Source organism: Carassius carassius, chromosome 45, assembly GCF_963082965.1.
Source record: "Carassius carassius chromosome 45, fCarCar2.1, whole genome shotgun sequence".
NCBI lineage: Eukaryota > Metazoa > Chordata > Actinopteri > Cypriniformes > Cyprinidae > Carassius > Carassius carassius.
The window spans coordinates 13,731,979-13,756,866 of NC_081799.1; the positions used below are offsets into that span (position 1 = coordinate 13,731,979).

At 38.5% G+C, this 24,888-nt stretch overlaps 3 protein-coding genes across 5 annotated transcripts; 1 reads left to right on the forward strand and 2 right to left on the reverse strand.

Moving 5' to 3' along the window:
• Nucleotides 1-1,796: 1,796 nt before the first annotated feature.
• LOC132127412 (superoxide dismutase [Cu-Zn]-like) lies at nt 1,797-4,719 on the reverse strand. The gene is made up of 5 exons (XM_059539267.1): nt 4,560-4,719; nt 3,439-3,535; nt 3,252-3,321; nt 2,208-2,325; nt 1,797-2,130 (listed from the first exon to the last, which is right to left on the reverse strand). Exons 1-5 carry the CDS (start codon nt 4,629-4,631, stop codon nt 2,023-2,025), a joined length of 465 nt encoding a protein of 154 aa, XP_059395250.1. The 5' UTR covers nt 4,632-4,719; the 3' UTR covers nt 1,797-2,022.
• A 602-nt stretch (nt 4,720-5,321) lies between these two features.
• On the reverse strand, nt 5,322-13,814 carry scaf4a (SR-related CTD-associated factor 4a). Of its 3 annotated transcripts, none has more exons than XM_059538520.1 (20): nt 13,541-13,814; nt 11,874-11,957; nt 11,673-11,717; nt 11,444-11,605; nt 11,236-11,365; nt 10,207-10,349; nt 9,874-10,050; nt 9,606-9,694; nt 9,427-9,520; nt 9,159-9,311; nt 8,993-9,066; nt 8,724-8,914; nt 8,494-8,594; nt 8,296-8,409; nt 7,666-7,822; nt 7,480-7,583; nt 7,240-7,393; nt 7,059-7,139; nt 6,859-6,951; nt 5,322-6,730 (listed from the first exon to the last, which is right to left on the reverse strand). In XM_059538520.1, exons 1-20 carry the CDS (start codon nt 13,568-13,570, stop codon nt 5,868-5,870), a joined length of 3,039 nt encoding a protein of 1,012 aa, XP_059394503.1. In that variant the 5' UTR covers nt 13,571-13,814; the 3' UTR covers nt 5,322-5,867. The 3 variants fall into 3 exon arrangements, with proteins under 3 accessions (XP_059394503.1, XP_059394504.1, XP_059394502.1); XM_059538521.1 differs by having other exon boundaries at nt 9,159-9,287; nt 10,207-10,352; nt 13,541-13,812; XM_059538519.1 differs by having other exon boundaries at nt 10,207-10,352; nt 13,541-13,811.
• Nucleotides 13,815-21,506: 7,692 nt separating this feature from the next.
• Nucleotides 21,507-23,500, forward strand: ugt5d1 (UDP glucuronosyltransferase 5 family, polypeptide D1). Its single transcript, XM_059539581.1, has 2 exons — nt 21,507-21,591; nt 21,784-23,500. The coding sequence occupies exon 2, from the start codon at nt 21,789-21,791 to the stop codon at nt 23,385-23,387; it is 1,599 nt and encodes a 532-aa protein (XP_059395564.1). The 5' UTR covers nt 21,507-21,591; nt 21,784-21,788; the 3' UTR covers nt 23,388-23,500.
• The last annotated feature ends 1,388 nt before the right edge of the window (nt 23,501-24,888 follow it).

A 24,888-nucleotide genomic window follows, 5' to 3' on the forward strand; every position in this document is an offset into this window, starting at 1 on the left:
GAGCAAGTCCAAGGAGGAAAATATATGTGGTTTTCATGCATGTTTGCCATCTGTGCCAAAGACACAAGATGGGCAAAGTCACAGTAGCCTATTCATGTGTACAATCTCCACACAGTCAGTCTTTGTAGGTGCCACTGTAAAGTCTGGCCATCCAGCCCAACCAGATGATGAAAGGTTTTGAAGCATTCATTCGAGTGGGGATGCTTTTTGTAAGACACAAGACCTTGTTAGTGTGCGCTGACATTATTTGAGGCCTATGACTTGTGCTCCAGTGGGACGGGCGGCTCCTTCATTATTCATGATTCGCCTTGCTGATGCTATTTATACCAGCATTTTGACTCATCACGCTCCAGTGATTCTGTCTGCTTCTGGAAATTTGTCCATGTGAGGATCATGATTGTACTTCCTCAATGCATTTTAAGGCCTTTGTGCTGCTGCACCTGTAATAAAAGAGGGCAGAGTAACGCATTACTCACAATAAATTACAAAAGAAATAATATATTACATAACTGTCTTATTTTTATTCCTGTCTGGATTTAATGCACTGGCATAATAATGTGCCTAGGGTAGGAAATGTACGAACTGTAAAATAATCACAAGACAGAGCTTCTACATTTTACCATCATAAACACTTGTATTTTGGGTGCAAATTTGGTTGGTATCTGAACTGTGAAACTCATCCGTGGGTCTTTGCAGGTCTTGGGTCCCTGGGGAATCTCATTTTCTCTGGAGAGGAAACTGGAAATGCCAAGTTTCTTCACATGGGAGGCTGCCCCATTAAAAAGAGAAAGAGGTTTTGGAGCATGTAATTTCAGCAGCAGTCCGCTGGCCATCTGCGAAAGCTGGCCATGCACCGGGCGCAGCTGTTTAATAGCAGTTTCAAATATAGAGTCAGATGTCAAGGGCGAGACCACCCATTCTAAAATCATATTCATAGAACAACAATGACTCCCAACTCTGAGGGATTATACTGATATATTAGTGATCTGAAAAATATCTTGAAAGGCTAAGGTTGGTTATGCTGGTCTCTCAGCCTGGCCAAGCTAGGTATAGCTGGTCAGAGACTGACTAGATAAAGAGTGTCCTCTAAAAATGATACATTCTTAAAAAGCAAACGCATAAAGTGTAATGAAGTAATAATTAAAGGAAGCAATATCATAATTAAGTACGCACTCCTTATTTCAAAAGCATTGCAAACTTCCCAAGCTTGCTTTCTTTAAGGTGCTTTTAGTCCTAGCGCAAGAAAAGTCTGCCATCTAGTGGTGTATTCTCAGCAACGACTTCTCTTAACTCTGGACCAGCCAAACCAGTTTAACTTACCTTACATTTATTAGGTTTCCAAAACGGCTCCAGGCACGTATATGCGGCCGCCATCTTGGAAAGGTGAACTTTTTGATGACAGAGGAAAGTTTTATTGTAGTAAATATAAAACTTTCTTTCAGGCTTTTTGAGACTACAGAGATTTTAATTGATCCCATTAACAGCAGTTATTATAGTATCACTTTATATGCTATATATATATATATACACACACACACACACACACACAATATTTTCAATTAACTTTTTTTTTTTTTTTTTGAGACGTTTTAATCATTTTGTGTGCTTCTGGCATTTTTATTACCTTTAAAATAGATTTAAAGGTAAAGATTAGTTCTACTAAAATCTAAGTTTAGTTTTCAGTTACCATCATTGATCCTTATTTTTTGATTACAACAACAACAACTTTGAATAGTCAGGTTTAATGCTATACTCTTTAAGATTTATTCATAAAGACACACAGACACACACATATATCCAGTCTGCTAAATCTTTATTGAATAAAGCAGAGATCAGAGGAAACGAAAATCACTTTGTAGCTAAATAGTGCCTAAATAGAGGTGTGCGGAAAAACAGCTTTACATGGCTAAAGTATAATTACTTAAACATTAACTTGCAAAACTAGAGATCATAATCATCAGTGGGCCAAGTGCTAATGGAAGGGGGGTCCAGATTGGTCACCATTCTGATTAGAGCTGGACTTCACTGAGTGATGCCTATAACACCACAGGCCAGACGACCTCCAGCGTTGCCGGTTTTAAGACTTTCTTCATTGCCTCCTTTACCCAAGTCATCCTCTTTCTCGTGGATCTAGGGCAGAATATACACAATGAGGTCAGCTGGTATTAAATATGCAGCTGCTTAGAAATCCAGAGTTGTTTCCTTACCACCATGGTCCTCCCAATGACGGAGTATTCCCCAATCAGGGTCACCATTTTATCCACAATGTCAATTTCTGCAACACCATCTTTATCAGCTATCACATTACCAAGGTCTCCGACGTGTCTGTGGGACACAGTACATTACAGAAATAAAAACATTTGCTACTTGAAATTACACTGAAAAAGTGACCTCTTACACGTACACTGTTTACATTTAGAAGTCTGCATAATCCTAGAAATAGATCCTTTGGCATGGCAGTTTTTGTGATATTTACAGCAAAACAGACACTTGTCTAAAGATTTTACAGTTATAATTGTAAAACAAATTCATCAATCAATCTAAAATGACTGGGGTGACTCATGGTTAATCATTTTTAAAAAAGCTGAAAAACTCAGCAGACTGTTTTTGAGGGTAAACCATCCTTGGTTATGTAAAACTGGACATATTTGAGGGTTCAAAACTAGAATATGCTCTTTATAAAAACAAACTCAAACCATAAAGTTAACAGGGCTTTAAACATAATATTTTAATAATCCTTCCACTTGAATTTTTACAGAATACATTCTTACTGTATTTGATCTATTCAGTGACTATAAAACATTATGATTTTTGTTTTATTGTGAATATCATTAAATAAATTTTTTTGAATCAAAGCAAGAAATTTTAGGGCTGGGTTTTGACTCAAATTCTGATTCACAAGCTTTCGGTTCAACTCCAATCAAACTATATCAAGGACATTTTTAAGTTGTCATTTACTGTGGATTCAAAATAATCATCACATTTATGGCTCAGCTGTTTACCTCATATACTACTGTAAATAACGGAGTAACCACAAATGAGATGAACAGAACTGCTAACAGACAAATTATTATAGCCCTCTGTGCTCTTTGAACGTTGTAATATCTTACTCAATACAAAAGTAATAGAACACCATTTAAGAAGTGATGCTCTTTAGATATAAACCCATTTGACTTGTAGAGATTTATGCAAATATGACAACTTTGAGGGCAGGTAAGGGGTCGTGCCATACAGCACACTGCTAAACTCACCTGACACTATCATTTGGTCCACCGTGAGTTTTATCGTGAGGGTTGTAGTGCGGACCTGCACTGGTGCAGCCTGTGAAGAAAAAGATGGTTTGTCTGGGTGTTCAAAATAAAGACATATCTAGGGGTTTAAGGTAAAAGTCTTCAGTCGTAATGGGATTAAGTCAAATACAGGAGTAATGGTGCTTACCGTTTGTGTTGTCTCCAAAAACATGGACATGGAAACCATGCTTTCCTGGAGTAAGGCCAGTGATTTTACCCGAGAGCTTCACTGAAGACTTGTCATCCTAAAACAAACAGATCAATCATTTAATAAAAAAAAAACAGAAGCATTTACTGTTTGGCATGGTGCAAACAACACCGAAGTCATGGGTTTGATTACCAGGGAATGCAGGAACTGATCAAATGTATACCTGCAAGATAAAAATCACCTGAAAAATGCTTAAATCTAAATACTTTGACAGGGTTTCTGCAGGTTTTATAAAGGTAAATTTAAAACTTGAAGATCAAGAATAAGTCAGGAAAAAATTGAAGGGAGGACATTTCAAAACATTTTTGAAAATCGCCCAGTTATATACATACATATATATATATCATAAAAAATATATTTTATATAAAGAAAAATCATAAAAAAATAAATAAAAAAAAACTACAAATTGTGTCTGAAGAGCAATGAAATGCTTTTACACCAGTCCAGTTTGAGGCTCTGCCAGCATTTAATGTGCGTCTTGATCTTTGACAGCAAACAAAGAGAAAAAGACAGAGGAGCATGACTCAGCAAACTTTTGCCTTCTAGTTATAATTTCATAAGAATTTCAAGGGAAGTCAATGACACCAGTATGCCACCAAACGCTTCAGAACGCTGCAAACTCACAATCTCGGGTGCAAACGCATAAAAGTTATAATTTGCATACGTTCGTGCGTGAAATAATTAACATGGGCGTGCACGGGGGCGCATACTAAACGCAGACCTTTCATCTTATCAAAGGTCATTGCTGAGCCGCTTTTAACGGTTTTTGTACAATCTATGGTTCTAACGCATGCATGCAATGTAACATTGTACAGAAGTCAGTCAAAAAGTGAAATCATGTATTACAGGCTACTGTAGTTAATGTCAAATGTGGTCATCAAAGTCTGCATGACATTAGCACAGCTAATCCCACGCAACTGCATGTCAAGCTAATGCGTGGACTCCTAAATTATGAAGTCCATAATATGGCATGCTGCGCGCCGTAGCTGCAGGTTAGCTCGCTGCTCTCTCGCTACAAAAACGTCATAACAAACGCCAAATAAAAATAACCTTTTTTTTACCTCTTGCTCGAAATTAACAGTGCCGTTCACTTCCCCGGTGCCTTTAAGTACACAAACGGCCTTCTTCGCCATGCTGCCTTTAAACTTAATCAAACTGTAAAGTTGTGACTGAGAGTGGAAAAAATGGACAGTGTTTGATAAGAGAGAGGAGGCGCGTGAGCCGAGCTGTCCAATCAGGTGCCAGAAGAGACTCGTCGACGGTGATTGGGTCAAAGTATGGCGTGTAACGCCGTCATACGGAAGCGACGTAATTGTTTCCCACCGTACTTGTTATTTTTTCTTTTGATTTAAAAATGTTTCAAAGAAAGGAGAAAAACGTCTTCTATATGCATTACAGCACAACATCTACAGTAAAGGCAAATACATATTTACAGATAATGTGTTCACTTTAAAATATACCAACCTCTTCAAATTTCTAATGTATTATGCTCATATAGAAAATATATTGTAATTGATAAATCAACGAACACGTTTGTCATTTTGACCTTTACATACAGTCACATGCTGTCCTAAAATTCCACAGTCAGAACCCATTCATATAGATATAGATGTCCTATTCAAACCATGACAAATGGTTCGGAAGTAGAGTCACAGGATAAATACCACAATATGGATGGATATGCCATAAGGCCCAGTAAACAGTAACGTTTATTAATGTTAAGCCTTAAACTTGATAACCTTACGACTAGTGGGCACAAATACTTATAAAACACTAGGGTAAATGGTAAAAAGAGTGAAAGATCTTGCATATTAGTCAGTTCATTCATTTGTTATGAAAATATTTTATTAAAACCAAATTCCTATCGCTGAAATATTTGGAGTTCCTATCTCCAAAAACGTAAAAATTATAAAAACATCTTGTGTTTTTTTTTCTTTTTTTCGTGTGTTGTAAACATTAAGTTAAAAACATTACAGCAAAAGGGACTTAATATCTTATTTTAGTCAATGTTTCCATTACTGAATCTCAACAGGGATATCATTGTAAAGTAAAAACCAAAAACGGCCAGTCAAAATCTACAAACATTATTCGAGTAATGTTAGCATATTTACAGCAAAATCAATTGTTTCTTTTCTTATCTTCAGTTTTAATACAACATTCAAGCTTCATTGAGGTGGGACAATAAAATCACAAGGCAACGCTCCACGTCTGCCAGAAGATGCTTTATAAAGTCTGGTTTGGGATGAAGAACCCAGCATCATATGCATAAAGCATCCCACAACAGTTGGACTTTGATCTCTAGCCAGCAGTATTCAAGATTAGCACTGACACGTGAGAAGCTCATATGGTCTTGACATATAAAGAGACCTCTATGACTCTTCTTTATGTGTTTGCTCAGCAGATTTGTTCTCTGCTATAGGTTCTGAGGCTTTAGAGTCTGCTGTGGCTGCGGTGGAAGATGCTGGAACATCTGGCTTGGCTTTAGGAAGTTCTTTATTAGCGTTTGCACCGGGCTCGTTGGTATTTGCTGAAAGTCTCTCGTTGGGTTCCTCGCTGGTGAGACCCAGTCGATCGATTCTATCATCTCGATCCCAGCGTGTGCTCCTCTCTCTGCTTCCTGCAGGGCGCCTCGTCCGTTCTTCACCGTCCCGTCCTCGATCTCTATCCCGATCCCTCTCTCCATCCGGACTTCTCCTCCAGTCCCTATGTTCTCTCTCTCGGTCCCATCCACCTTGTTTTTCCGGCTCCTTGTGCCAGCCTCCAAATCGCGCACGAGCATCCGGCCTCTCACCGCCACGACCCTCGCCAAAAGGGTGCCGCCCACCGTACCAGTCCTGATCTCGATCTCTGCCCCGCCCTAACCCAGGGCGCTCGCCTCTGAATGGCCTGGCCTCGTGATCATTTGGCCCGTCTGGTCTGGGTCCACTCGGCCTCATGAAGGGAGGTCCAGGAGGGGGAAAGGGGCCCCTGATGCCATGAGGAGGGGGCGGCATGCCGAAGCCCCCGGGTGGTGGCTCACGGTGCATCATCTGAGGTGGACCCCTGGGTGGCATCATCTGTGGTGGGATGGGTGACATGCCAGGTCGAGGAGGTGGAATGGGGAAGCGCTGCATGTGTGGGAGCGGCATCCCTGGGGGCCGCTGGAGAGGCATCATTCCCGGCCTTGAACCTAGAAGACCTGGTGGAGACTGCATGCCCATCCCTGGTGGGCCTCCAGGAGGCACCTGGTTTCCTGCAGAGTTAATCAAATAACAAAGAAATTACTTCACAAAGACACATAAAGAAAAAAACCAGCATGACCATATTAAAATAATATTCATCATATTTTGTGATTAATGACACATAGACACAAATTCCCACCTGAGTTGAATCCCTCGGTTCCATCGGTGTTGATTCTTGGACCCATAACTGCTGGATCGTTCGACAGGTCTTCAACTGAGCTGCCAACTACACCTGAAAAAAATGGTCAGATGGGAAATTTGAAGAAACTAAACACTGGCTTACTGGTCAAGCCTATAAAAACAAAATTAGGTAGGGTTTATATAATAAAGCCCGCCCACCTGGAGGCATGCCGATCCCTGCTGCAGGTGGAGGAGGCCCAGTGGCGCCCAGAGGAGGCATGGCACCCGGTGGGAGGAATCCTGAAACAAAGAATAGTGTGTTAGAAACTGATACAATACTTCTCTGAAAACAAAACATCTATCCTGAGAACATGCTTAATAAGCGCTAATATTGCTGTACCTGGTGGCATCTGCATGGGGTTAAACCCTGGCCGTATGAAGGGACCTGAGGGTGGGGGAACCCCAGGTGGAAATGAGGGGGGTGGGATGTTCATGGGTCCTGGGTATCCTGGAGGTGGGACACTGACCGCTCCCATTGGCTGGACAGGAGGAACCTAAACAAGAACAAAAGTAGGAAAAATGAATAAACGGGATCAAATCTAAAAACTTTAGGAAGAGGAACCAAGGTATTAGAATTTACCTGCAGAGGTAATACAGCTGGGCTCTCCTCCACTTTTCCCACCTCAGGCCTGCCATTCTGAGATTCTTCAGCCTTCTCCAGCTCAATCTGAGAGCTTCTCCATTCTGTGCACGGACATGCAAACAATACGTTACAATGTGAGCTCAATGCCTAGACAAATTATTAACAACTGGCTGCAATAGTTACCTGGTGCAAGAGTATCAGGGTCAAGCATCCCTCCTTCTCTAAACACATCGAGGTCCTCCATCTTTACTGTGGACCATGGTATATATGTTACACCCAACTCCACATCCCAATGCTGCTTGAATTCAGCCTTGATGCCCTTATTCAGAGCCCAGGCAATCTGGAAAATACAGTTCAATAATAAATGTGAAAAAATACCAATAATACTGTTCAAAAGATTTAAATCATTAAGATTTTAAAAAGATATACATACTGTATGACGGTAAAGATAAGGTATTTATAAAGTCTATTTACATTGTTTTGAATTTTCTATTAATCAAAGATCCCTGAAAAACATACAAAGAATATTAAGCAGCACAACTGATTATAAATCTGATAATAATAAAATCAGAACACCAAATGCCCAAATTAAGCAGCAAATCAGCATATTAGAATGATCATTGAAGGGTCATGTGACATCACAAGAATAAATTACATTTTAATTTTTTTTTTTATTTGTGATATTTCACAATAATACTGTTTTACGGTCTTGCCATATTACCATATGACAACTTTTAAAAGTTAAAAAGTTTTTGATTTCTTTTTTATGCGGTTTTATTTTTATCAGTCTGTGCTTAAATAATCCTCTGATACCTTAATGGCTTTCTGGTTGACTTTGTATGGACCTCTGCTTAGTTTCTGCAGGGCTCGATAGGCATCCTGACGATGAATCATGACAATGTAGGCACAACCACGAGGAGGAATCATCTATCAAACTCAGACAAGATAAAATGAGACTTCAGCGCAAAAATCCAACATCATCTTATGTTCCCCTAATTCTCAAGAACATACATTAATTGAATCTATCTGCCCAAACTCCTCTAGTAAACAGGCCACGTCCTGTTGCTGTGTCCTTTTATCCAGCTGTCCCACCCATAAAGTAGTACTGCACACTGAAAGAGAGAGATATTCCACATTGGCATCAGAAAGAAGGTTTATTACTGTGTTATGTGTACTTTATAGTGAGCAATTAAGCATAATCAAAGACTAGTGGTTACAGTAGTGAAAGTGGCCTTGCTTACCACTGAGAGTGTTATTCTTTATAGGAGGGAGGCCTTTTTGTCTTCGTTCTCTTTCCTTTTCTCGGTCTCTTCTTTCTTGAGACCGCGAGCGAGGCGACTGACGCCATCGCTCTCGAGAACGAGAGCGTGACCGCCGATGCCGCATTCGTCTGGTACGGGAATTGGACCGAGACCTTCTTCTTTTAGGAGATCTGAAACAAAAACAACACTTAACCTTGTCACGAGGACTAATGTTCTTGTTCATAAGGACAGTGATTTATTGTACGCACCTCGACCCTGAACGTGACCGTGACCTCTTGCCATCGGGGTAAAGCCTAGCCGATGCATCTGAATTCATCATTTCCTGTGCCACAGGTTGTCAGAGATTAGTATCAAATTCTACAGCATCTTAACAGTTAAGAATCAGTTAATTGTTCATTTCCAAAATTATTTTACCGGATGCTGATGTCCAGCCATGTGTTGACTGAATGTGTCATTCTGAGGGGGATAAGCAGCATGTGGCTGCCCCATCTGAGGCATCATGTCTGGATAGGGCTGAGAGGTCATAACACCAAAGCCTTGGACCTGTCCATTTGAAGGTAGAACAACCTGAGCATACAATAACAATAAAAACCTAAACGTGACTGTCGATATATTAAATTACAGGAAAAGGTCATTAAAATCAGTTTTCAATGTCTCAATATAAGATTGTGTAGTAATCTACCTGCTGCCGCTGTGATGCGGCCATCATATGTTGTTGAAAGTGCTGCATCTGATTGGCTGGAGGAAATCCTGGGACGGTCTGCTCAGGAAATCCTCTGTGGAGAAATAACAAATTGAAAGCCCAGCAGGTGATGCGATGTATATCAGCGTTCAAAATATGTTAAAGGAAATGCTACTTACATAGCAGTTTGGACAGATGGCGTTTCATCCTTCTTTGCCTCCTCACCCGCTTCTGGCTCATCGTCATAGTCAAAGCGGTCCAGAATGGTCTGAAGAATAAAGAGGAAAGAGAATGTTAGTGACTTTAGGCCAACTAGGGATGTGCTAACCTACATTTAACAAAATAAATGAGTTGGTTGGTATATTGGGCTGGTTTTGGGTTCCCCTGTTCCTGATGTATCTGACATTGTCAGTGTTGAAAATAACAACTGATCTTGGTTTCTTTCACCTTGTCGAAGGTGGCTTTCTTCTCCACAGGCTGCGGTGCGTGATGGATGTGCTGATGTGTGAGGGTGGAGGAGGCGGTCATAGCCTGGGCCTGTAGGTGGAGGTGACTCCGGTTATTGTCCACAGCTGGAGACTGAGGTTTCTCTTGTGGCTGAAAGTTCTGAAGCATTTGCTGAAGCTTTAGAAAACAGTGAACATGAATATCCTGAATGGGCTACAATTATTTCATGATTTCTTTCTTATTTTTTCATGTTAAAAACACCCAAGGTGTTCAATGCTTTGTCCTTTCCAAATAACTAATATGCAGGAAACCCAGTGCATTCAGTCGACTAACCTGCTGTCCTTGAGAAGACTGAATAAACTGAGCAACAGCCGCAAAGGCATCTGTGTTCTGAAGCTGAGGCACAGCTGCTGCGATCGAGTTTGGCGTCACCACAGGAAGAGCCTCTTGTTCCCTCACCGGAGACTGAGGAGATGCTGCTGCAATAACACATTGATAATCAACTTATTATAAGTCAGTGGGAAACTCTAAAATTAAACGTAAAAAGGAAAACCTTTTAAAACAAGACAAATGCCCCACAAGGTATTTTGATTGATGATGCTTGCAAATCACAGTCACAGAAGTCGATACAATTCAATGAACAGTATGAACTAATAAAAAAAAAAAAACACCATTTTAATACTGAGGCTTAAATTAGAGACATCTACACTATAATTCAAATGTTTGGAGTCTGTAAGTTTTTTTTTTATGTTTCTGAAAGAAGACTCTTACGCTTACCAAGGCTGCATTTATCTGCATTAATTTATTTAATCAAACATACAGCAAAACAGTAAGCTTGTGGAATATTATTACATTTTAAAATAACTTTGTTTTTTAATTGTAATATACTTTATTTATATTACAATATTACAATTTATTTATATATATATATATATATATATATATATATATATATATATATATATATAATTTATTCCTGAGAAGGTGAATTTTCAGCAGACATTACTCAAGAAATCATTCTACTATGCTTATTGTGCTCAAGAAATATCAGACAAAACAGTTCTGCGGCTTTGGTTGTCAAAACCCTGATATTATATATTATAAAATTATTTGATGAATAAAATGTTCAAAATAACAGCATTTCTATCTATACTGTTAAGTTTGATCGATTTCTAGTTTCATAGCTAAATAAAAGCATTAATTTCTCTCAAAACAAATCTTACTTACCCCAAACATTTGCTACTGTCTTGCTGCTCATACTTGCGACCAGAAAGACAAGTTTTGTATCACAAAACAAATCTCGTAACAGAGATGAAGTGCATAAAAATACGATATTCCCAAGGTTACACATTAGTGTCTTACCCCCATCAGGGCCATTGTCCAAGCCTGTTGAGCTGCTGGATCCAGCAGCCATGTCCAACAGAGGCTGGATTACGTCAATCTTAAACACTCCGTTCTTCTGCCACAGGTTCAGCACTCTCACTATCTTACTCTGAAGAAGGATCAAGCGAGAATCATTTAAATCATACAAGAGCAGTGAATAAAAAGCTGTATCGCCGGATATTCTCACCCTATCTTCTGTGGGACACAAGCAAAGATTCTCAAATGTTCCTGTGATGTTTTTGGTGAACCTAGGCCCAAACACATCTTTATCTGCTCCAAACTGATGCCGTGACTGTCTCACGATGGAATCCACCACGTATAACCCTGGTACTTTGTACTCAGGTTTGCACTGTGCACAAGATAGCATTCAGTAAATGAACATAACCATTTTGAGTTCAGACCAGATATGCACCTACCTTCTTTATAAACTTTTCTACGATTTGGACAACATGCTTGTATAACTGGAAAACACAAAAAGGAAAAAAGGATTAAATGGAAAGCTTTCAAATGTGTCACTCTGCTAAAACACACACTGTATCATATTTTAACCCAACAGCATCAGGTATCAGTTGGGTGATGGGTGCACTTACTGCGCTTCAACCTCAACATCAACTTACTTTAATGGCTTTTATGGCAGATTTGGTGATTGAGATCATCTTGGCCCTTGAGATGGGAGGCTTGGTGTCCATCAAGGAGAACAGCTGCAATGAAGCCATACAATAATGTTAAGGCATATAATGCAAGTGAGGTAAATGGGTAACCTCACACTGAAAGCTTAAAAATGCTTTTTAGAGTGAAAGCATCCTTAAGGTTTTGTGGAGATAACATTTTTACTAAAAGTATCATGATATTGCAGTTTGGTATTAAACCATGGTTTTATGGACATACTTACCATGTAAATCCCATGACGGATGAAATATGTTAAGAATTCAATACAGCAGTATATCTCAAAGTAGCATGCTATTAGCAACTCATCCCATCTCTGTTTTGTAAGGAATATGCTTTGAAATGTAACTTATAAACACTATATTTAAAAAAAGTTATTTATGTTACAAATGAACCAAATTGTGCTTCTTGCTCAGCAAAACAGCATTAACAAAAGGCCTTTATAATTTGAGATACCATTCACAAACACAGATGGACCAGAACATTTTTGACAAATAAGGTTATTCAATGACTCAAGGTCTAGCAGGTTTGGAACCACTTGAGGGTGAGTAATTAATAACCATTTTCATTTTTGGGTGAACTATCCCTTTAAGAACACTGACCAGTCCTGACATACTGACACTCGCTAAACCAATGGCAAGAATTTGGGGGAGGGACTATCAATTTGGCTGACCAATAACACAAGAGTGAGCGTGTGCAAAAACGTGATTGAAAACAATCATTATTTTTGTATCTCAGTTTTAATTAGGCTTTTGGTGCAGAAATTACACACTTCACCTGAAAGTTTGGAATAATGAACACTTTTTAACTTTAACACTTTGCAAATAAACAACCGCCCACATTAACATAAACTCGCATCCAGCAAGATTACTGATAAACACTGAACTACAGTAGGCGGAGGTTAGATGAAGAGAACCCATTTGCATTTCTTAAAGGCACAGGCAACAAAAACATCATTTTAAAGGGCCAGAGAAAAGATAGAAAACGGTCGTTCTCAACTATATTTTCACTGTTTTATGCGCAAAACTTCATGGGCATTGAGAAAATTGTGTTTCTTTCTGAACACGGTATCATTACAATACTTCGATCATAATTTTGGACATTTAAGTGAGCTATTTGCGGCCACGAATGTTTATCTCGACTAGCAAACAATAAAGTTCCTGAAAGAATTAACTGTGACAGGTTATGGATGTTCCATTAAAATGAACCTTTACGCTGGAGGAGCTACACACTCAGAGCGCAGACTGTAAACAACACGGGCACTAGTTTGTACGTGATCTTATAACTTTAGCACAGAAGTGTATTCATACATGTTAGATCAGGCGTAGAAAAAAAGCCGAAACCAACAGTGACCAATTGCTGACCATGCTGTCTATTATCACGATAAGGTCTGTTGTTATGGCGTTTAAAGTACCACAATACACAGATCTAAGCATTTACACTGACATTTACGAAAGGGCAGTTTCGTATGATCAGCTAGATTCAACCTGGCAGCATGCAACTGCGCATTTTAAACACTGAGGCCTGGATCTGGCTTGGTCCGTTGCAACACATTGAACGCTTGTCCTCAACAAACCGCCATTTTACAGCCGTTTCATCTTACAGAACACACACACACCTCATGATTAAAAGCGTTGACGGCATCCATGGTGTCCCGTCCCTGCTTTGCAGTCAGTTTTTTCCCTTAAAATCAGAAATATGTGTGGTGCCGTCTCCAGCAGGCCGCCCCTGGCAGCAGACAGACAGCTCGGACTCGGAGTCGGAGTCGGCGCGGTGCTCGCGGTGCAGGATGGGATTGAGAGGCTGCTGGTGCGACAAAAGGCCCCTAGATGGCGCTAGAAGAACATCACAGAATCACATTCTTATTAATGAGTGGATTTTATAACAATACAAAGGCAATCTTCCAAGTTTACAAGAAATAGTTAACATTTAGTTGATAACAAACACAAATGCATTTGAAACCAAACAACTTGAAGCATATAATATTGTCAATCATTGTCATGGTAAATGCGGACACTAGGCCTATTTCAAATGTATTTAAACAAGTGTTCAAGCACCAAAGGAGATATGTAGATTAAATGTAAATGAGACACAAGTCTACTAATAGGCTACCTAATGTAAATATATATTTTTAAACACCTTTACTATAAAAGAAAATGAATTATAGAGGAAAATTCTCCAAAACGATCCTACTTACAATAATAATAAAAAAATATAGCTGCAAGCAGCAATTACGGAGCCAAGCACTCCAGCGGAAAGTTGAGTAGCTAAGCATGGCATGGAGCATCAGACGAAGTGCATCAATTAAAGCAATTTTAGGATGATTGTAATTGAAATGGCTAAAAAAACATAAATGCAATCTCTAGTAGCATGATTACTTGGCTTATCAAGTTTGACCAATAGGTGGCACTGTTATCAAATCAATTTGGTGTACTCTGTGTGACTTGTCAATGTCACAAACAAAGTTTGGTGTCAATATGCCAAAGCATTGCAGAGACAGCCTCATGTGTCATTTTGGCATTGTGCCTCAAATTCGTCGCTGTGGTATGCAAAAACGGTTTGGTCTATCGACACAAAATCCATAACATTTTGTCAGCACAGTCTGAAGATCATTTGATTCAAATTTGGTGAAAATCGGACCAACGGTTGATGAGGAGTTCCAAAAAGAAGGTTTTCAACATAAATCAAAATGGCAGACCGGAAATTCAGCCTAATCTGGCATATGTGGTATCTATGTTGTAGGCATAAGCCAGGAAATATTTTGAGACCTGTTTCATTCCAATAGGCTAATGCATTAAAAAGTTAATAGCATTTTTAAAAGTGTAATTATTCATGGTTAATGAATGGTTTATTACTCTTGACCAATAGGTGGCGCTGTTACCAAATTTATGTGGCATGGTCAGTGTGAGGTGAAGATGACACATACAAATGTTGGTGCAAATATGTCAAAGCTTTGCAGAGATACAGCCTCAAATGCATTTTGGCACACTTCCAGCAAATTCGTTGATGTGCTAAATGAGAACTGTTTCGTATATAGACACGAAATCCATAACTTTTTGCCAGCATGGTCTGAAGATGGTCCACGTCAAATTTGGTGAAAAGTCTAGGAGGAGTTCGAAAAAGTAGGTTTTCAACGTTAATCAAAATGGCGGACAGGAATTATGGCCAATTTTTGTATAATGGATATTGATACTCTCGGCATGACTGACAGAATTTAGGGAGACCATTTTCATTTCAATTGTCTAATTTATTCAAAAGTTATTAGCATTTATGTGATATTTCATTATAATATTATAAATTATGGAGCCGAATATTTTTGTAATTATTTTCGTAATGATACGATAATGCCTTCAAAAAATACAGCATTTAAAACATAATTCAAATTGGCCGACGTCTAAAATGGCTGACATGGTAAAAATTGGATATCATTCGACTCGACATGATTCACTGAATCTAAAGAGACCAGCTGTGTGATTTTTGGCCAAACCATTCAGAAGTTACAAGCCAAAATATGCATTTTTCATATCTCCTGACCACTATGTGGCGCTGCGTCGAAACACTGCAGGTAGTCTCAGTTCATGCTTGTTATGATACACACCAGGTTTGGTCTCAATATGCCAAACCGTTGCCGAGATATAGCCTCACAGGCGTTTTTGCGTGCTTTTCGTCAAATTTATTCACGTGTCATTCGAGAACGGTTGGACGAATCAACTTGAATTCCATAACTTTTTGGCAGCATGGTCTGAAGATGATCTGAGCCAATTTTCGTGAAAATCGGACTAACCGTCTAGGACGAGTTCGAAAAAGTAGGTTTTACGAACAATAAAATAAAGCAATAAATCTAAACCTTGCGATTTTTCAATTTTGGTGTTCATTCGATTTGGCATGAGCCAAGGATTCAGAGGTAAAATAATTGTACTTTTGTGGCTCACGGTTCAAAAGTTATTAGAATAGAAACATTTAATTTTTGGACAAGTGGTGGCGCTAGAGGTCTTCACGGGTCCAAAAATTCATGCCCAAACCCGAAAGAGACCCGTAATTAGGGTGACCACCCGTCCCGCGTAGCGCGTGCGCGCACAGCGTTTGGAGCCCAATTTATGCGTCCCACAAATTGAGACTGTGTCACGCATAATCAATGCTTGCTCAAAAAAAGTTGGTCGCTCTATATCCTCGAGCCCCTGGCAGCCAAACGAACATTACTTGACAGTTCAGCACGCTGCTGTTGCCACACCCACCCCTCACTTGAACTGCTGACTAGGTTGTTGTCAACTTTTTCGTTGTTGTCATGACAGCGCACGCACGTGCATACCAGACACACTGGGAAGGAACTTTTAGATGCATGCTTTCCAATTCAAAAAATGGAGAAAGTGAGGCAACGCCATCATCAATTAAAAAAGAGAAGGTGTGTCCTGTTTCAAACTGTTTTTTTTTTCATGCGCCTGCCTTTACTTACATGCAAGTTCACCATCCTTCCTCCCCCTTCTCGTTCCGTGAACCTCTGGAGTTGTGAGTTTAGACTTTTTTTTAACTGTTCCTGTGGTGTTGAGCAACTACAATTCATTTTAATCTTATAATTTTATATTTTAATTTATTTAAAGTGAATAAATTGTAATGAAAAATAAATAAAATAGCTAAAGTAAATCGTAAGTGGAAGTGCATCTGTCAATTCTGTCATGAGCATATACATCAGCAATTACACATGTTTAGGGGAATAGGGCATTATTAATAAACCATGTAAGGTGGTGCTAGAAATGGGTAAACCACTATCAGTGAGTCTGCCCATGGTGTGGGGGCACCGCCACGCAAGGCAGTGTCCCACATTGTCCCTCAGAAACATACCCCTTGTCCCCCCTTGGACTTATTAGCAGGTGGTCACCCTACCCGTAATGTACTACACCGAACCGACCCGGACCCGTCTAATATTTCAAAAGCTGGACCCGGACCCGTGTAGATCCGAGAAATGCCTACCCGGACCCGTTTATTATTTGAAAGCTGGACCCGAACCCGTCGGGAAGACACAAACTCGACTGGACCAGATTGTCACATATTCCACCTTAAATTGCTATTACAAGTCAATAAACCTGTTGCGAAAAATACAGCTTTTTGTCTTACCTAATTTAAGGAGCCGTAGCCGGGTCGACGGGTCTCGGGTGCACTGTGAAGACCTCTAGGTGGCGCTAGAGAGTTGGAAACAGAGTCTCTAAACGTGCTGTGGTTAATGTTGATATTGTCCTCTATGAGTGTGCCAAATTGCACAACTTTCCTGCAAGCGGTTCTATGGGCTGCCATAGACTTGCGGCCGAAGAAGAAGCAGAATAATAATAAGAATCCTAACGGATACAATAGGTGCCTACGCACCTTCGGTGCTTTTATATTTTGTGTACTCCAAACATTATAGTGATTATAAATGATGTGTTCCTGTATTATAAAACATGAAAATATGGTTTAACTACACTACATATGGTTTATCAAATCCTCCAGGGTTCAATTCTGCTCATTATTATTCCAGATGCTGGAGGCTGCCTGATGTTCAGGTCGCCGTGATTTTACCAAGTAAGAGATGTTCCTGGATCAACATTACTGTCCAAAAATAAAGACATAACCCAATCCCCACCCCTAAACCTAACCTTACCCATAATTTATTCCTAAAATCAGAGGGAAAAATTAGCTGATTAACAAGGGTGTAGAAGCGCCTAATCCTGATTGTAAACCTGAAACAGACATTTCCTGAAAAGTTATATCTCAATGCTGATTGGCTGATTGGAATGTTGTTCCAGGAACATGTTGTTCTTGGTGAAATCACGTTCCCCGTCCACCCACCGCCCTTGACAGTTCGGATAAAACTGATGATTCAGTCCCTCTTTCATGAGCAACTGCATTCACTTAAAACTTGCTGTAGGTCTGTAACAAGAAACAGCTGATTTTCAAAGGGTTTGTGAGATGAAGATCCTTTCAAATTGAAAGGATGAAAAGATTAAGACGCCTTGAATACGTTCATGACAAAGCATTACATGCTCAGAGGCCTTCACTGACCTTCGGCTCTTGTATTAAAAAATGTTCCACTGAAGTTCATTGTTTATTCAAGTTCACTTCAGAAATGAAGCAAAGGAACTAACATTCAAAAGCTTGGGGTCAGTAAGATGTTTTTATGTTTTTAAAAGTCTATTATGCTGCAGTTACAGTAAATACAGTAAATGTAATATTGAAATATTAATTTATATTAATTTATTTAATATAACATTTGTTTATATTTTAATACATCTTAAAAAAGTAATTTATTTCTATGATACCAAAACTGAATTTTAACATTATTACTCATTTTTATTAATACTTATTATTATTATTAATGATCAAAACTGTTGTGCTGCTTATGTTTTCAGAGACTGTGATACTTTTTAAGGGTTCCTTGAGGAATTGAAAATGAAAAAAAATTGCATTTATTTGAACTAGAAAGTCTTAAGTTATTTTTTTTTGTTTTACTTTACTTGTAATCAGATACAATACATTTCTGCTTAATAAAATTATTAGCCTAATACTTTCAAAAACAAATCTTACTGACCCCAGACTTTTGAAAAGTATAGTGCAGTCTAGCACAGGTTCATAAAACTGTAACTCCAACAGAGGGCGTCATTTAGTTAAAGACAACTCAATAATTTGAAATATGGTCAAATTGTCCAAATGCAGCTTATCATTCATAAAATGATTCTGGGAAAAGTCAAAACATTTCAGAATAAAATGGCAAACAGTTGATTTATATGATTTGTTAAAATTTCACAAAGTTTTTCCAATAAGCTCAGTGTCAGTGTTTGATGAGCATATTATTATGATTGGATTATAAAGCTCCTCCCTTCGTTTCAGTATTAACCACCCTTATTAATGTGCATAAGCCTAGTGTTAATGTTTGATGGACATGCCATGGTACTCTAAAACAAATGGCTTTAATCCAAGAGTGAAATCATGATCTAAAACAGATTACGTAAGCCTGCCTCTGGCTGCTTGGACTGCTCACTGTCATTGTCTTAATGTTGGAAGAAGGAAATAGTGAGATCCAGAGAAAGTGTCCAGCTTTACTATGGTTTATTTTGCACGCCTAAGTGACCGGCGAACTGAGACATATTGTGTAACGCCTTGTAATTTAAACCATGATGTTTGGCATCACACTATTGGCATTGTGTTTTGCTCCAAACTTTTTAAAGATGACATTAAATCTGATTTGGAGAAGAAAAAGGGGTTCTGAAACCAAAATGTTCTCAGTGTAAGTGGAAACAACCTACAGGGACAAAACATAGCTCAGTATGGACCTCCATGTTGCCATGATATGAGTAAGCTTGCTATCTTGTTGCACTACCTTGATTCGGTTTATAATATCCCCTCAAATGTCTAATTGTGTTGACAGCTTGGGGAATGGGTGAAAACTCAATTTCCAGGTTGGGATGAGAAGAGGCTGCTATAAAACAGCCTTGCAATAGTCCACATTGGTTACTCCTAGATGTATTTTGCCGTTCCTTTGTGAGGGATGTTTTACTTTCTTGAGATTTGTGGGCTCTGTGATTACTTATTCTTCAGTAATAGGGTTCATGACCTTCATAAAATAGTCTACACTGAAATTAATAACCCTTTAACCCTGTAAATACTGAAATAACAGTCACAGAAATGTAGCCTATAAGTATCATATTTGAAACATCAAGATTTTCATGGACAATATAGTATGATACGGAGCTCAGCTCACACAGGGGAAGTAATGTCTTAATTTTATTTAGAGGCCCAAACTGAACAAAAAAACATGCAATTTGGTGCTGACGCTGATATATTTATTGTCAAAAAGTAATTCTGATTGTAAAGTAAATCACTGAGATCTTAAAAATGCAATATCAGTTGTCACTCTAGGCTATCTCCCAATGATATGTCGCAAGATCTTATTTAAATTCTTAGTTTAATGACCAAAAACATTATGCAATACAATGATGATTAAGAGATGGGCAAAAACATATTCCTCAAAAGCTTGATGTATATAGATTTGATTTCAAAATTAGTTACAGTCAGTTTATGACAGGCCAAATTCAGAAAAAAAAAAAAATAAAATAAAAAACACTGAGCAAATGTACAGTTTTTGAACACAAGGGGCATATTGTCACAATGAAATATGCCATAAAGGTTCTCTTCTTCTGTTTCTCAGGAAACTCACAGCTAAAATAGTTCCAGGCAGGTCTTGACCGCATTACAGCTCCAAAGATCCTTGCAGCTTATACAGCAACAAAACTCACAAAACACTGACCAAGCTAAAAAAAATAACAAATGACTATTTTTCCAAAGAAATTTCCAACGAAAATTGTATTATCTATGGAAAACATCTGTCGCTCTGTCTCATTTGGAATGAGCGACAGAGAGATTAGATGAGATGCCTAAGAAATTAATCCTGAGCACGAGAGTTTTAAGGACAAAAACCTGACAAATGTCTAAAAATAAAACATTTGAGCAATGTTTTAAGATGGGGTAATGTAAGCTAAGCAACTTACGTCATGCTGCTAAATTAGCTATTAGAAAATAATGCATAAAAAAGTGTATTTGCCTCTGCATTAGGTGTGCGCTGACACTGCCCCAGACTCTTATATAATGTTTACATTTGGCATTTTTTGATGACAGAGACTGTAAAGGGTGATCCTAAATAAAATGAGATTGACTTGAACTTCCATCGCCCGAGCAATTGCAACTCCTATGTGCCACTTCTCTAACGAACTATAGTTATTATTTTTTACTATTATTCATTGTGTCACCCCCCCGTTTTCATGTTTGCATTCTTCAACTTTAATTCATACTTTGTCCTGCGGGGCAGATATTTCCATTCATCAGAGTATCAGTCATGTCTCCACTTGTAGATTTCTCTTAAAGTAAGCATGTAGTGTGCAGGTAACACATATGTATGTCTGGATCCCTGCATGCATTGACATTATAGTATATCTGAGAATATGCTGATACACACTGACAGCCAGAGCCCATAAAACGCCAGAGCCTAAGGTGACACCTGAAGGCAAATCACAATCAAGAAAACAACCACTGGGAAACCGAGCTGTCTGAAAAAAATAAATTGTGAATCATATTTTACACATAATATTAATGAAGTAAAGATCTGTATAATTGGATCATACCAAAGACTATAGACTTTAATCATACTTAATGTTGCCTGATAGTCCAGCAAAATATCTAAACATCCTTAAAAAAAGACAAAAGAAAAAAGTAGCAAAATTGCATAAACTACTTTTTAGTGTTGGACATAAACCTGACACACACACACACACACACACACACACACACACACACACACACGCGCACACACACACACACACACACACACACATATATATATATATATATATATATATATATATATATATATATATATATATATATATATATATATAGTGGTAGTGTATATTTATGCATGTCTAAAATTGGTCAAAGCTGGACCAAAATGACATGCAACAGTCCAAAAGGGTCACAAAAAATATGTGAGTACACCTTGAACCATATGCAGTTTCTGGCTGTTAATTATTGATTTGAATGTTAATAATTCAAGTGGACTTTGTAAAGCAGAATTTGAACTTAGTGGTTCAGATGAATAGAGCTGGAATGAGCAAGAGTTGGTCTTTCACTCATGCATGAACAATTAAGGTAAGAGTCAGTCAGTAACAATTTAGTTGTGTATGTTTAGTACATTAATAATTTCAGTGTCAGATAAAGCAATATATGAAATTTATTAACAGATGATTTCAGTGTAAAAAATATTTTTTGTGAGCGCAAAGGAGGTATAATTAAAATATATTAATATTTATTTGCATTTTTTTTATTTATTTTTTTGCTCAGATACGATGAAGTCACTTTCCAACCAGGCACACTTCATTGTTGGGTTATTTTTGGCATTTTCTGTTTTCACTCTGAGCTGCAGCGGAGGTAAAATTTTACTGTACCCTGTCGACGGAAGTCACTGGGTCAATATGAAAGTTCTGATAGAAGAGCTGCACTCCAGGGGCCACAGCATCACCGTGATCCGACCCAAATCCAGCTGGTACATCACAGAAAAGTCCCCTCTCTACACTTCCATCACAATCGCAGATGAAATAAGTGAATCTGATAACTTTTTTGATGAGTATCTATCTAAAGTGATAGAAATAGAAAGAGGCGATGCTTCTGGACTGTCATTCTTGAAGCTCCAGGTTGATTTGTTCTCCATGTTATCAAAAGCACACTATATTATATGTAAAATGGTATCGGCTGTTTTGGAAGATAAGATGCTTGTGAAAAGACTTCAGGATGATCGGTACGACCTGGTGCTCACCGATCCTGCATTAGCAGGTGGCGTGATTGTAGCGCATTATCTAAAACTCCCTCTTGTTCTCAATGTACGCTGGATCACAGCTGGTGAAGGACATTTTGCTATAGCACCATCTCCAATGTCTTATGTACCTTTACCAGGCTCTGGCCATACAGATAAAATGAGTTTCACTCAAAGGGTTAAAAATGTTTTATTTCAGAGCTTTACTTTCTTCCAGGACAGATTCGTGGTTGGTCCACACTATGATGCTCTAATAGATAAGTATTTGGATTACAAAACGGACATTGTTAGCCTCATTCAAGCTGCTGATATTTGGCTCATGAGGACTGATTTTGTCTTTGAGTTCCCAAGACCAACCATGCCAAATGTTGTTTACATGGGTGGATTTCAATGCAAACCCTCCAAGCCTCTTCCTGCAGATCTGGAAGCATTTGTGCAGAGCTCAGGAGACCACGGCTTTATTATTATGTCATTGGGAACACTTGTTAAAAGTATCCCTGCCGACATGGCTAACGGTATTGCAGCCGCTTTTGCTAGTTTACCTCAGAAAGTCATCTGGAGACATCTTGGAGATCGGCCATCCACTGTGGGCAACAACACTCTTATCGTGGACTGGATACCACAGAACGACCTCCTGGGACATTCCAAGATCAAAGCGTTTGTAGCCCACGGAGGAACCAATGGAGTGCAGGAAGCCATATACCACGGGGTCCCGATCCTGGGCATCCCTTTGTTCTTCGACCAGTTTGACAACTTAATACGCATCCAGGAGAAAGGAGCGGGGAAGATACTTAAGTTGTCAGAGTTCAGTGGTCATAATTTTGGAAAAGCCCTATGGCAATTGCTCAGTAGCACCTCTTACAGGACGAACATGCAGAGACTCTCTACTCTTCACAGGGACCAGCAGATGAGGCCTTTGGACTCAGCTGTTTTCTGGATCGAGTATGTGATGAGGAATAAAGGAGCGACTCACCTGCGCTCAGAGTTCTACAAGATGCCGTGGTACTCGTACCATTCTGTGGATGTCTTGTTGGTTCTCTTCACTGTTGTTGTTGTGTTTGTGTTTTCTACGGTTGCAATAATCCGATATGTATGTTATAAAACATGCTGTAAGCGAAAAATAAAAAATGAATGATGCTGATTTTTATACTCAGAATTGCATGCAAAAACTAAATAACTGGGGAATAGGTAAAGAATTTACTCAAATGCTTTGATAATTTCAACAATAAATACTTTTCTTTTTTAAAAGGTGTGTTTTCTTTTTTATTAATAACTGGCTTTAATTATATATTAAACAACAACTAATACAAAAAATTTGGAAACATATTTAATACATTAATATTTATAAAATACTACTGACAAACTGCTTAATGTGTTAATTTTAAACTAAAAGTTGTTATATTTATGCATTTAGCAGACGCTTTTATCCAAAGCGACTTACAGTGCATTCAGGCTAACAATTTTTACCTATCATGTGTTCCCGGGGAATCGAACCCCCAACCTTGTTATATGAACAACTAGTAACTAAACTTCACTGTATGCTGTATGTGTTTGAATCACTAAAAATAATTACTCAAAACTCATTTGTTCTGGAATCAGACTACACTGATCGCCCTGCATTTTTATGATTCACTAAAAAGAACTGGCTTATTATAAGAGACATTTGTTCTGGAATCCGACTTAATTGGTAATGCTGTATGTTTGTGATTCACTTAAAAGAGCCGGCTCAAAACCTTTAATTTGAGAATTTGACTAAATTGGTCGCACTGTATGTTTATGATTTCCTAAAAAGTACCGGCTCATGAGACATTTGTTTGGGAAATGGACTACGCTGGTCGTGCTGTCTGTCATAGACTATAAAAAAAAGATGAAGTGAAGCAAGAATGTCCCAAAGATGGCCGCTGCCATCTTATGTTGATAATGTCATTTGGAGCCAGAGTCTGCACAGTAGTGATCGCGACTCATATTATTCATAAAAAATTGCTTGCTAACAGTAACCGTTTTTTCCCCCTGCAATGCTAACACTAAGTTTGTTGTCTTAGCTAGTTAGGCAATCACTTTTATTTACTAATTCGCTTATGAAGCACAAATTTAACTGAACAAACTTCAAAGATCCCCCAGATTCCGTCGATTTGTACAATTTACTGTAGAACAACTAATTTTGGAACTAAATGGAAGACTAATAGGTTAAAGTAGAGCTTTAATCTCCTCCTGAGGATCTCAAAGCTATCTCTCTATCTACTGTCAATCACAGCTGTCAATCATTAAATCAGACCCTATTTTTACAGCATCAAGTAACTAAAACCAAACCTATTAGAAAAACAAACACTTGAACATACATCAGCGTTATAAGAACTACATAAAATTAGAGAAACTAGCTTTGGGGGAAATGTATTTGAAGTGGTCATTTATTTATTTTAGTTGGGCTCGAGTCCCATCTGTTTACCTGAAGAGGGTGGATTATGACCTATAGTGCAGCTAGCCAGCAGGGGGCAATCAAACTGTTTTGGTTTCACTTTTCAGGATTTGTGGTTTATGATATAATAAAGAGAAATGGTTCATAAGAGTCAGTGGTTTGGGAATCAGAAAATTGGTCACGCTGTATGTTAATGATTCACTAAAAAGAATAAGTCATT

Bases quoted from the DNA above. Each gene is read 5' to 3' on its own strand.
- LOC132127412 (XM_059539267.1), bottom strand. From the start codon at position 4,631: ATGGCGAAGAAGGCCGTTTGTGTACTTAAAGGCACCGGGGAAGTGAAC. The intron at 3,536-4,559 runs GTAAAAAAAAGG...TGTTTGTTTTAG, and splicing joins CTGTTAATTTCGAGCAAGAG to GATGACAAGTCTTCAGTGAA. The intron at 2,131-2,207 runs GTAAGGAAACAA...ATTCTGCCCTAG, and splicing joins TCATTGGGAGGACCATGGTG to ATCCACGAGAAAGAGGATGA.
- scaf4a (XM_059538519.1), bottom strand. From the start codon at position 13,570: ATGGATGCCGTCAACGCTTTTAATCATGAG. The intron at 11,718-11,873 runs GTAAGTTGATGT...TGTGTTTTCCAG, and splicing joins CTGCCATAAAAGCCATTAAA to TTATACAAGCATGTTGTCCA. The intron at 7,584-7,665 runs GTAACTATTGCA...GTCCGTGCACAG, and splicing joins CCCTGATACTCTTGCACCAG to AATGGAGAAGCTCTCAGATT.
- ugt5d1 (XM_059539581.1), top strand. From the start codon at position 21,789: ATGAAGTCACTTTCCAACCAGGCACACTTCATTGTTGGGTTATTTTTG.